The 13772-nt window shown below is 39.2% G+C and overlaps 1 protein-coding gene across 1 annotated transcript; it reads left to right on the top strand.

The window, feature by feature from the left end:
- The first annotated feature begins 908 nt into the window (after positions 1 to 908).
- LOC131811422 (apoptosis inhibitor 5-like) lies at positions 909 to 4618 on the top strand. Its single transcript, XM_059139955.1, is given in 2 exon segments — positions 909 to 2494; positions 2497 to 4618. Coding segments are annotated over 2 exon segments (1518 nt in total). The 5' UTR covers positions 909 to 1000; the 3' UTR covers positions 2521 to 4618.
- The last annotated feature ends 9154 nt before the right edge of the window (positions 4619 to 13772 follow it).

Genomic DNA, 13772 nt, shown 5'->3' with positions numbered 1-13772 from the left:
AAATCTTAAAAAAAAAAACACACAAATCATAAAATAATCCCCTCCAGATGGGGGGGCACATGTTGAAATGAGCACTGAGTGTTATATGCAAATAATGTATCATGGAACTCTACATCAAAAACTAAAGACATACTGTATGGTCACTAACGTAATATAATGAAAAAGGATCCAAAAAACAAAAACAAAAACAAAAACTGAGAGAAAAAAAATAAACCAGTAACAACAACAACAATAACAAGAGCAACAAACCAATGGGTCCTGATAGGATTAGAGCAGGAAGCACCATGTGGCAGGTATGATTTCCCTTGGGAACAGCACCACCTTGAGATGAGGAAGGCTAATGGGAAGCCTTATGGCATGCTCAAACTAAAATACATCCAGCTTTGACTACCATTCATTTAACTCTAGAATGGAGGGCAAACATTTTTGGGTACAAAACACGTATTCTAACTGCACTCAGGCCATTAGTACACAATATCAACAACATGCATGGTGGATGAAAGACCACCTATGTCTTCCCTATAGAAGGGAGGTAGGGTTTGCTCTATAACAGCACATAATGGAAAATGGTTTTAGTACAAGCCTATTAATTGAGGCAGGTTGAAATAACCAGTCATGGCCAGTTACAATGGTGCTTGTTCATAGTAATATCTGGTGTATCAGCAAGGGTTGATTGTGTTGGAAGGCATACCAAAGACCTCTGTAATTCTTACTGATTTTGTTCTGCAATGAAACAGAATTGTACCACGGCCATGCTATGATATAGTGTAACATTGGCATTGTTGGTAAGATTTGACTTCCTTATTTAAATAAGTGTAATGATTAGACTCATAATCAAAATACTGGAAGATTCAGTTAAAACCTCCTTAGGATATAATACCAATAGAAAATGACTGGTCTGGGTAATAGTGCGGGTCGCGGGCTTGGAGAACTTTAGAGGCGGCGGTGGCGCCGGCGACGAAGACGACAGCAGGAGCGGGCCCTGGGCTTGTCGCTCACCATGCCGACCGTGGAGGAGCTTTATCGCAACTATGGCATCTTAGCCGATGCTACGGAGCAAGTGGGCCAGCATAAAGATGCCTATCAAGTGATACTAGATGGTGTGAAAGGTGGTACAAAAGAAAAAAGATTAGCAGCCCAGTTTATTCCGAAATTCTTTAAACATTTTCCAGAATTGGCTGACTCTGCTATCAATGCACAGTTAGACCTCTGTGAGGATGAAGATGTATCAATTCGACGGCAAGCAATTAAAGAGCTGCCTCAGTTTGCCACTGGAGAAAATCTTCCCCGAGTGGCAGATATACTTACCCAACTTCTGCAGACTGATGATTCTGCAGAATTTAACTTAGTGAACAATGCCCTGTTAAGTATATTTAAGATGGATGCAAAAGGGACTTTGGGTGGCTTGTTTAGCCAAATACTTCAAGGAGAGGACATTGTTAGAGAACGAGCAATCAAATTCCTTTCTACAAAACTTAAGACTTTACCAGATGAAGTCTTAACAAAGGAAGTAGAGGAACTTATCCTAACTGAATCCAAAAAGGTCCTAGAAGATGTGACTGGTGAAGAATTTGTCCTGTTCATGAAGATACTCTCTGGGTTAAAAAGCCTTCAGACAGTGAGTGGAAGGCAGCAACTCGTAGAACTGGTGGCTGAACAGGCCGACCTGGAACAAACCTTCAATCCCTCAGATCCTGACTGTGTGGACAGGCTCTTACAATGCACTCGGCAGGCGGTACCCCTCTTCTCTAAAAATGTGCATTCCACGAGGTTTGTGACTTACTTCTGTGAGCAAGTTCTCCCTAACCTCAGTTCCTTGACTACCCCAGTGGAGGGTCTCGATATACAGCTGGAGGTATTGAAACTGTTGGCAGAAATGAGTTCATTTTGTGGTGACATGGAAAAGCTAGAAACAAATTTAAGGAAACTATTTGACAAGTTACTGGAATATAGGCCTCTTCCTCCAGAAGAAGCGGAAAATGGGGAGAATGCCGGTAATGAAGAACCCAAGCTGCAGTTCAGCTATGTGGAATGTCTGTTGTACAGCTTTCACCAGTTGGGCCGAAAACTTCCAGATTTCTTAACGGCCAAACTGAATGCCGAAAAACTGAAAGATTTTAAAATTAGGCTGCAGTACTTTGCACGGGGACTGCAGGTTTATATCCGACAACTTTGCTTGGCTCTGCAGGGTAAAACAGGCGAAGCCTTAAAAACAGAAGAGAACAAGATTAAAGTTGTTGCACTGAAAATAACAAATAATATTAATGTTTTAATCAAGGATCTCTTCCACATTCCTCCTTCTTATAAAAGCACAGTAGCATTATCTTGGAAACCTGTACAGAAGGTTGAAATTGGGCAGAAGAGAGCCAATGAAGATACAACTTCTGGTTCACCACCCAAGAAATCTTCAGCCGGACCAAAAAGGGATGCCAGGCAGATATATAATCCTCCTAGTGGGAAATATAGCAGCAATTTGAGCAACTTTAATTATGAGCAGAGAGGAGCCTTCAGGGGAAGTAGAGGTGGCCGAGGTTGGGGAGCACGAGGAAATCGTAGTCGGGGAAGACTCTACTGAGTAAGACATCACATTCTTCAGCATTGTCATGAGCTTAATAATAACTTAAATTCTACTACTCATTGGATTGCCGGGGATGTCCCTTTAAAAGGACTGCTGCCTTCAGCTAAAAACTTAATGTTCTTTATACCTTTGTATGTATGATCTACTTTTGTAACAGACCATGGTTGTGTCCAAGGTAAAAACCACAGTGATATTTTTGGATGCTTTGTCCACAATCTTGACTTGTTTTTGCAATATCATCATTATTCAGACTTCATATTGTGAATCTTTTACTTTTAAACATCTTGGTAATTTGTTATTGAAAGCTACTCAAGTCTAAAATGTAATGAAATTTCAGTCTATTTCTGATAACTGGTAAAGATGAAAGTTGAAAGGTTACTGATTTCCTCTACCCTCTTTTTTCCTCCCCAATATATGGAGAAGAGTAATGGTCGATCTTAACATTTTATTTTCATTATTTTTAATAAAGCTGCTAGGCATTTCCTACCTAGTGTTGTAAAAGCAGAATACTTACCAGCTTTCTTAAAATGTAGAAATTACATTTTTAGGAGGAAGTAAGTTGCTTTGCACCATTTACTTAACTCTTCTCCATATGTTGTGATATAAACTTTTGACTATGGGATCTTACTATTTGAATAGAAATGTGTATGTATAATATACATGCATACATAAGCATATATGTGTGTGTGTGTGTGTATACATGCATGCTGTGAAACTTGACTACACAACATAAATCATTTTTTTAAAAATTCCTGGAACGGGTAGTCTTTGACACGGTGATGATCCTTTTTGAGGCTGAATCCATTAACTTGTTATCTAGGTTTTCCTCCCAGTAGTGAGGGATTTTGAGTCAGTTGCACTTACATGATTATTGTTATTTAAAACTAAAAATAAACCAAGGCTGCGTTTTCAAAGATAAATTTGGAGATCCCTGCTGGAGAAATACAGCCAAAATATTGAATCTGATGTACATATAGGTTTCTACAGGATGAGCTAGATTAATTTAGAATTTGGGGATTTAATAACCAGGGCAACCCAGGAAAAGTGACTTGAAAACATGGTGTACCAATAAGCAAGGGATGCTCTCTTGGTTTGCTTTTGCCACTTTCAAGATTTTAACTTCTCAGGTTATTAATCAAAATTATTGTATAAGTTAGCTAATAGAATCTTTAGGTTACAACAACGGACGGGGGGTTTGTGGAGTGTTTAATGTCATGGGCATTTTTAGTAGCATAGGCCCTTTTGCTCTGCCTTTTGAATGTTTCATATGTTTTTGTTCCACAGTTAATCTTCCCTCCCCAAGTTTGCTATTCAAATTCAATGCCTGAATGACATTTTCTAGTAGTTTGACATATTTTTCGAGGAATAGTTTGTGATTCTAATGCAGGTGTCTACATTACTGTTACCTCTACATTGGGGAAAAAGCAAAACCCCTTTGTTAGAATTACTGCACATGTTTATGGGAAAAATATTTTTTAAAAACCAGAATGATACAAGTGAGCAAAAGAAATTGGTCAGCTTGACTATGGAGTGGTGGCAATAATCTCTAAAACATTCCAAAAGAGTATGAGCTGAACCTAAGCTCCCTTGGAATCCGAAAAGACATAGGAACATGGAATTGCCATTTGAAAACTGTGACCAGATAGTCTGGACCTTAGAGGCATCAGTTGGTGGCCTAAAGCCATTTCAAGTACAGCAACTGTATTGGAACTACAGTTATATAAATTTGACATAAATGTAACTTTTCTTCTTTTTCTTTTTTAAAGCATATTTGTAAAAAAAAAAAAAAAAGCTGGAGCAGAAGTGACTTTACTTTCTCAAGTTTGATACTGAGTTGACTGTGTTCCTTCCTTTACCACCTCATTGTTCCCCTTACTTTTCCAAAGGCAACAGTGCACATCTTAGGTTACTTTTGCTTCAAAAATTTGAAAGAAAAACTTCATGCCATGATTTTTTTTTTTCCTTTTGCAAGACACCTGTTATCACCTTGTTCAAATGTAAATGTTCCCTTATGCTTTTGAAATAAATTTCCTTTTGTAATTTAAAAAAAAAAAAAAAAAGAAAAAAAAAGAAAATGACTGGTCTGAAGAAGAACTGGATTGACCAATCACCAGATCATTGCTAGGCTAAATAGTTCTGCACAAGTTTATCATAAGGTACAAATAGCAATAGATGAAATCAACTTAGCACAAAAAGCTTAAGTGATTGTAATGGCTGTATAAGGATGCATTAATTTCTTTAAAGCTATTCCTATCCCACAAATGTTAGGCATAGTCATACTGATACTATTGCTGCCTCCCTCATATAAATGCTATACCAAATGTAGATTCTTGGATGAATATAATCTTTTCTCTATAAGAGATCCTTGTCCAGAAGCCGGGGGGTGGCTTGTATAATAAGGAATTTAAACTTTCAAGGTGAGGTCTGACCTATGCTTTTTAGAAGTGTCTGATTACTGGAAGGTTTTGTGTCACAAGTGACAACTAACGATGTGATTTATGATCAAAGCTTTGGGCCACATGGTATCTGCACATAAGGGTTGGAGATCAAGGTCAGCCATGTGTGCAGTCAACCATGTGTCCACAATAAAAACTCTGGACACCAAGCTTGGGGGAGCTTCCCTGACTAACAATATTCCATGCCTATTTTCACATATTACAGCTGGGAAAGTTAATATTGTCCATGACTCCGTGGTGAGAAGACAACTGAAAGTTCCACGTTTGGAATCTTCTGGGACTTTGCTCTTGGCTGATTTTAGTCTGTGTCCTTTATTCTTTCACTGTAATAACCTTTAACCACGATTATTACAGCTTTCAGTGAATACCTCTAGTGATTTATGGACACTGACGAGATCTAGGGAACCCCTGTACCCTGCAGTGGTGTCTGAAGTGAGGGTTGTCTTGTGGACTGGAGCCCCTAACTTCACAGAAGGGTGTTTTTTTTTTTTTTTTTTTTTTACTTTATTCAGACCATTTTTGTCCTATACTCAACACCATTCATGTCTTCAAATATGTCTCTGCTAGAAACATTATCTTTTAAATGGTTCCTTGGATGCCATTACAAGTATGGCATAATCTGAAGTAAAGTACCATTAAGATGTTAATACAGATGTATGTGTGAATTAAAAAGTAACTCTAAATGCATAGTAACCAATATGCTTCACATTAATAATTCAGCTATTTTTATTTGTTTCTAAACAAAAAGCAAAGGGGACCCAGTCCGCAGAGCAATTCTAATAGTGTGCACAATTTTTATTAAACCAAAATAAAACCTTTTGAAGTTCTTGGCTTATGAGAGTCACTCGAATTCACTTCAAGTTTTTCCATTGCCAATGTGTTCTCTCTGACTGAAGTTTGAATGCCCTTCCATTCTCCTTTTGGGGCAAGAGGAGAAGATATCAACACTACATTACAATACATTAGGTCCTCTTAATAGGAACTCAACCCCCCTTTTAATTAGAGTATTATTTATTCTATTCCATCTGTTTCAAATAAGCACCCGAAAGTGATTGGAGACGAACTACAAAGAAAGAAGATGGGCAGGCATGCTACACAAAGACCCTTAAATTGCACATTTTGAAGATTTTCATGCTTGAGAATACCAGGCATCTGTAACTCACAAAGCTCTTTACAAAGCAATATTCTTGGCCCCCATTTTGTAACTGGCAGAAAACAAAAGAAAACAAACACGACCACCGCTGTGCCCCCTTCCCCAAGCAAAAAAATCAAGCTGACCAGGGCAGGGCAATAATAACATTAGTCAGAGTCACGGAGGAAATATGAGGAATGCCAGATTCGGAGCCAGTTCCCCGGGGAACATTTTTCTGTTTGCCCTTTTTGCATGCCTCGATATTGGACTTCAGTTATCCAATTTCCATTTCACAAAATTTTGGTTGTGGTTACTTAACTTCCAGGCACAGTGCATAGTCGGCTTTTGCCACCTGTCATGGACACGTTCCTGTAGGTTTGGTTCTCTCTCTCTCTTTCTCCTGACTCTTCTTTCACTGGTGGCTTGTACCATGTCATGCGTTCTACTTCGGGAAAACCTGGTTATCTGATAGTCTGCACTTAGAAAGAGGATGAAATTACCTGAACCTGGTTCATGTGCAAAAAGATTTCTCATTTAAGAAGAATCCCCAAGTTCGTTTAACTAGCTCTCCAAGGTCACCACAGACGATGGAACTAATTCAAAGGCATTTTACAGACAAGTTTGAAGAAAATTTCTATCTCAAAAAGCAACGTTTTCCAGTTTGTGACCTCCCCCAGTTTTTACCTATGTGGTAGTCTGATAAAATAATTACAAATATAAAATAATAATATAATAAATATGAAAAAGTATATAATAAAATAATCGACAAATATGCAAAATTAAAACGTGTGCATTTTTGGTGCTTATAAGTCTTAAGGAAACATGAAATATATAGAAAATTTCAAATTCTATGTGTTTTGGAAAACTTTTCCAAAAATGAAATTCAAAATATCATCTTTACATGAATGAGGCCGGTAACGTGTTTTTCTGGAAGAAAATTCCTTTTGCAAATAACTGTGGTGATGAGTACTACAGCTTAGGTATTTGCATCTGGCAAGCATTTGTTCCTGATGTGTGAATGACCCTTTCCCTCACACTCCTGAACAAATGCTATTTGCGTGTCTGTTGGTCTTTATGTGGCACGAACTCATATACTTATCAGGGGTGCCTCAATTCTTTTCACATTAGCTCACAAGTATCAAGAAGAATGCCTCAATGCCAGTGAGATGCTCTGGAAGGTCCAGAATGTATTAAATTATAATTTGTTTATTCGCATGATCCAGAATTTACACAGCTTAAGGTTTTTTAGATAATTGTCAAAACAAAAATCACAAATTAACAAAATAAAAGTTTGCAAAGAAATCAGGGGAAGGGACAGTTATGTCACTTGCTCCCCAAGAGCCACAGATCTGGCTTGAGAACCGGCCTTTTAAAGGGGCAAATGCAAGTGCATTTTGCTTTAACAATACTTGACCTAGTAATAATTCTCATCATGAAGTAATTTAAGTATTTCACTGGGTTATTATAAGAATCAATTGAAGAATCTATGTGAAAATATTTGGCAAGTGATGAAGCATCAGAAATATGTAGTTAATTATTTTTTCTACCTCTTTCATTCTCTTCTTCCTCAAAGACACATAAGACACATGCTGAGTTGTATTGATGTATTTCCCTTTTAAAATTTTTGTTGCTTTGGTCTTTTTTATTAGTGTATCGATCAGCTGTTGTCCATTAGTTCAGAGGCAAGATTCACGTGACTGTTTACCACAATGACAGATGCCGATGGACTCTTCATGATGTCTTGGATGTTTGGCAGTGTTGGAAATAACAATGGTTCAAAAAAGGGAACTGCTTGAATACTTCCTTTTGGAGTTATAGAGTTTTAATTTATTCCACTGGATCTGATATTTGTGCTACCTGTAAAGAAATGCATGGAGAAGTACATGATACTCAGGTTATGTGTGTAGGGGGCAGAAATACTTCATAATAATCCCTGCTAATTGTACTGAAAGGAGAAGAGGAAAGAGAATCAAATGTCAGGATGTGTTCTGTACCAGGCACGTAATACGTACCATGTGTATTATTGATATGATTTCTCCATTGTGCAGAGAAGAAGCTGACATTTACAAAAGCTCAGTAATGTGCCAAAAAGCACAGAAGAAATTGGAGCAAGATTTGATCCCAGGTTATGGCTTCCAAGTCCATATGATTTCCCTGATACCTAGAAGAATGAGGATGGGAGGGATGCAGACCAGGGTCTCGGGCAGAGGAAACAGAGCTTCCCTGGCTTGCATTTGTCAAATCACTTATGACTTTAAACCCAGATTTCTGAAGTCAGCATTTACTACTGTCTACACCCTTACCTTCCTGAGTTATATCTTCTTTTGGTCCATCATCAGCACTGTCTTAAGTGGAAGTTTCTTCCCAACAAATTAATTTGTCTTGAAGACATGCTCTGAGACTGGTTCTCTCTCTCTGTTGATAGAATTGACCTGGAGTTGGAAACTCTTGGGTCCTTGAAATTGAGCACAGGTGTGAAATACAGTTGGTCTGGCTTCCATCAGCCAGCTTGGGACCCTAACAGTACAGTCGCAGCCATATAAATGATAGCATTTCCTGACTGATTACAATGTGCCATGTACTGTTCTGATTGCCTTATATGTATTATTTTATTTAATTCTCACAAATCTACAAATCTCTTTGTAATACCTACTAATGCCATTTTACTGATGAGAAAACAGAGACATAGACCCAGTGACTTGGCTAAGACTACACAGCTGTAATAAGACCACAGTAGATTACGACCCATTGTTATTACATCCCCGGTACTCTGTGTTACCTTTCTGAGCAAACCTATGTGAATCGTTTTGAGCACGGATTTCTACCAATGTACTATGTTTATCTGATCTCTTGGTTGCAAAGTGCTTGGGCTGGCACTCAGGTGTTCCACTTTCCATGTAGCCCTCATAATATAGGGGAGTTCTGAACAAACAGAATGGCTTTGGTGAATAAAATTGACTTTTCCTACATGAAACAGAAATATCCACATGCCTATTTGGTGAAAACAGGGAGAAATAGCTCTTTTATTTTTTTTTTTTTAGAGATTTTATTTATTTATTTGGGAGAGAGAGGGAGAGTGCACAAGCAAGGGGGAGGACCGAGGGAAAGGGAGAAGCAGACCACCGCCTCCCACACCCCCGCCCCCCGCCCCCCCCCACCCCCGCGCCCTTTCTGAGCCTGGTGTGGGACTTGATACTAGGACCCCGAGATCATGACCTGAGCGGAAGGAAGATGCTTAACCCACCAAGCCAACCGGGCACCCTGAGAAGTAACTCATTCTAAATGGCGTATCAATGTGTTAGAGTATATAAAAAGGGAAGCTAGACTCTAAACTAACATTAAATACTATTATAGGCTAACTTAAATTTTGCTCCAAAATTCATCTGTTGAAGTCCTATCCTCCTTCACCATGGAATATGGCTATACTTAGAGGTAGCATTGTTACAGTTATAGAGGCAATTAAGTGATGTCATGAGGTGGACCTAATCTGGCAGGAGTGGTGTCTTTATAAGAAGAGCAGACTAGGACACAGACACACCTAGAGGAAACACAGCTAGAGGAAAGACCATGTGCAGATACAGGGAGAAGATGGCCATCTATTAGCCAAGGATTGAGAAGCCCTCAGAAGAAACCAACCCCACTGACATGTTGGGAAATCAATTTCTGTTGTTAATGCCACCCATTCTGTAGTACTTAATTATGGTGGCCTAAGCAAACAGACACAGATCCCATCTGGGCATCCATGAGTTTTGGAGAACTGGGCTCTGTTCATAAGCTGTGTCTTTCATTGGGGCAGGAGGGACCATAGCCACTAAGTGAGGAAGTTCGTGACAGCACCTGGTACATGGCCACCCCTGGATGCTCAAAGCAAGAAGGGAAAGATAGGAAACTAAATACTGAGGTTCCATCCTCAACTCTCTGTATCCATTTCAGCTCCTGACTGCATTGAAGGACAAGAGAGCTGCAGTAATGACCAGGCTTAGGCATCTTGCCTTCCCTGGGCCACTGGGCCTTAGAGATTTAATCTGACATAGAGAAATAAAGATAGATGACAGTTTTTGCACCTGAGAATTGCATCCCGAATTCATTCTGCTTGCAAGTGTTTATTTATTTTATTTTCTTTGTTTATAAAAATTGCAAAAACTCAGTTTGTAAAACTTGAAAAGTAGAGAAAAACACAAAGAAAAATAAATTAATATTGTCTGTAAACTTACCATTTGGGACTAGCCACTCTTACACAATATTTTTTCTGAGTTTGTACTATATATATAATACATATATAGTTACAGAAGTGACACTATACTATGAATAGTTTTTATCTATTTTTCATTTACACTCTTCTAGGCATTTTCTCATGTAATATAAAATTCTCCATAAAGACCATTTAAATGCTGCATGAACCCTGTTTTTCAGAAGTGCTTTAGATGATTTAACTTATTCTTTATTATAGGAAAGTTAGATTGTTTTTAGTTTGGGGCTCTATTAAATATTGTTTTAATGATTATTTGTATTCCTGACTCATTTCCTGAGAAAGTTCACCTAGAAGCTATTCTCTCTCTCTTATTTCTAGTGCAATATTTCATTTTAGTTTTAAAAAGCTTATCTTGTATTTTATTTCTTGCATTTCTTAAACCCATTGAAATCCAAAAGTATTTCTTCAAAAAACCTTATTTTCTTCATAACATTTTCTCCTCACCAATCATCCCCAAATACCCTCATTTGAGATGGTTGAGGACCATCCAAACAGTACATTAGCAAGATTAGGGAAATTTCCATTCAGTCATTTAAATTAAAAAGTTTCCTTAGCTGCAGCCAAACCAGCACTCCCCCCAATTCGTCCAAAATTAAGGTTATGTTGATTATTTGGTTTTGGTGTTGTTTCCCCATCTGGCCCTACCAAACTCTAGCTGCCATCAGAGGGTCAACTGTTTTACTGAAAACTGCGTTCAGCAAAACTGTAAAGGAGTAGGAAGCAAGCGCCCTCCAAGTCATAGCAAGATGGCACTTGATCATAACGTGCCAACTGGTTGTTGCTTTCCATTCTTTCCTGGAACTGTGTCTGTTTGTGAGTGTGTGTGCATGCGTGCCTACTTACGTGTGTTTGTGGGCACCGGTAGAAAGAAGTTCCCCACAAGCGTTTTAGTTATCCAGAGTCCCAAACTATCCTGAGGCAGAACCAGACAGTCCGCAATGCTGGATGTCTGAAAGCATGGTGGGGCCTCACTACAGAACCAGCATGGATGCGCCCTATCCCAGAATTCCATCCTTGTCTGCTGTCCCATTCTAAGTGCTGAATTTCTGTTTTCCCTGATGGTTGCAATTTTAATTTGCAGTGAAATAGAATATACAACTTCATAGTGTTATGGCTAAAACAAAGGAAGTCCCTACCCCCACTCCGCCCGTTAGTGTGTGAGAAATACTGGCTTGTCAAGGATGACTGTATGTGGAAGGTGCGTTTGTCCATCCCTGTCAGGTTCAGCCCACTTTGGACCAGGTCCTGCTTCCCAGAGTCAGAGCCAATGGTGCATTTTCCTTGCTTCTGATGAAGAGTAACAAGGACTTTTGGTTTTAGGGATCAGATGGAGAGTGATTCTCTTTGAAGCTTTCACAAAGCCAGCAAGAATTTCACACCATTTTGAGTGCTGCAGGTGAAGAATTTAACAGCTGGTGGGAGTGCAAATTAGAGCCAATTATAATTTGATTGACCTGCCTTGACAATAAAACTGTCTTCCCTAATTTAAAATGCCTAGCAGGATCCTCTCTGCTCTGGTAAGGTGGTGATTTCAAACGAAGAACAGCTCAAACTAGGAAATTCTTTAACAATGCTGTGACAGTAATAAAGATTTATTTATATAGCACCTTTTTTTTTCTCTTGGACTGAAATGACTGTGTTCAAACTGAGGAATAGCACATTATGCAGAGGAATGAAAAGGACTGGCTTGGCAGAAATGACTCAAGAGTGGCGGCAACAGAAGTAGAAAATGCACGTAAATTTTGGAAAGTATTGAGGAAAGGGGGGAGTGTCTCAGTTCCAAAACATAACGCCAGTTGTCATAATATTTGTAGAGAAACCAAATGTATAATTGAAAAGCATATTTTTTGGCACTGTTGAAAAGTGGCATAGGAGAAAGCACTTTTTCTTCCTGTGTTTGATTTTAAATCTTTTTTTTTTTTTTTAAATTTTGTTTATTTATTTGACAGGCAGAGATCACAAGTAGGAAGAAAGGCAGGCAGAGAGAGAGAGAGGAAGAAGCAGGCTCCCTGCTAAGCAGAGAGCCCAATGCAGGGCTCGATCCCAGGCTCTGGGATCATGAACCTAAGCCAAAGGCAGAGGCTTTAACCCACTGAGCCACCCAGGCGCCCCTTCCTGTGTTAGATTTTAAAGCTAATTTATTCCATCACCTTATTTAAATAGGTCACAGAAAGCTTCAAACTCCAGTTTAGACTCCACTTGGTCCTTCCTTCCTCCTTATTCATGCTAGTGAGGCTTTACTTAGTTATTTAAACTTTATAAGGAAAAGAGTTGGTTGCTCTGCAGTGTTTGCTTTGCCTTGAAATGATTCTGTGCCATTTTCATCGAACTATAATTTAGATGCAGGTGACATGTGTGACTCATGCTTCTGGCTTCTAGAAGGCAGTGCTCCAAAGAGCCAACTCTCTTACTACCTGGCAAAGACTGAACAGATCTACTCTCCAATCCAACCTCTGCCACCGAAGACTCCCTTGATCTTGGGCCCATTATCTTCTGGGTCTCAGGCTTTTCATCTGCAAAATGGAAACATTGAAATAGTTTTCAGGGGGTATTGGGTGATTACTGAGATGTGACAAAGGTTTTCTCCTTGACCAACCTCTAGCCAGGCTCCTGGGAATGTTCCTTCCAAGTAGGCCTCAAGATTGCCTTTAAAGACTTGGACAAACATTAATGTAGTTTCTAACAGCTCAAGGCCATATCCCTGGGATGACACCTAAAAGGGCCTGCCTGAGAAAACTCAAGGCTGCCCAGAGAATTTACTGTGTATTCCAGATGATGCCTGAAAATAGGACCCCTATGTCCCAGCCTCTGTGGGAGGGTAGGATCTTAATTTTAATGAGGACCAGTTAATAAACCCACACCGATTAGGGCCAAACCCCTCTTCCGCTTTTGTAATTTTCCCTTCCCTGATTCTCTTAAGCCCCAACTCACCATTCTCGTTATTCCCTCATTCTTCCTTTAAAATACCTGATCATCTCTGTCTAAATCTGTTCAGTTGAACACATTGAATTTGAATTTGAATTCAGTTCACCCTAGACCCCTTCCCTATTGCAAGAGTGTATTACTGATTAAAATCTGTCCTTACCACATTAACTAGTGTCCAGCTCTGTTACTCTTTGACAGATTCCATTCACAAAATAGCTTGTCATAATATCTGGTGCAAATGGCTCTTAGGAGGTGGGGAGATCCTTTTTCTACCTCTGTCAGGACCTGCTACTCTTTCCAGTACATGCTCAGTCAGCTTGCTTGTGTGTCTTGTCTTACTCCCAGTGAAACTTGCAATGATGGGGTAGAGAGGGTATGGGGTGGGGAGTGAGGAAGGGAAGATGAGGGATAAAAAGTGCTATTCTTGCC

This window comes from Mustela lutreola, chromosome 11 (assembly GCF_030435805.1).
Source record: "Mustela lutreola isolate mMusLut2 chromosome 11, mMusLut2.pri, whole genome shotgun sequence".
NCBI classification, from domain to species: Eukaryota; Metazoa; Chordata; class Mammalia; order Carnivora; family Mustelidae; genus Mustela; species Mustela lutreola.
The sequence above is the reverse complement of the archived record's forward strand: the minus strand, read 5'-3'. Positions and strand labels throughout refer to the sequence as shown.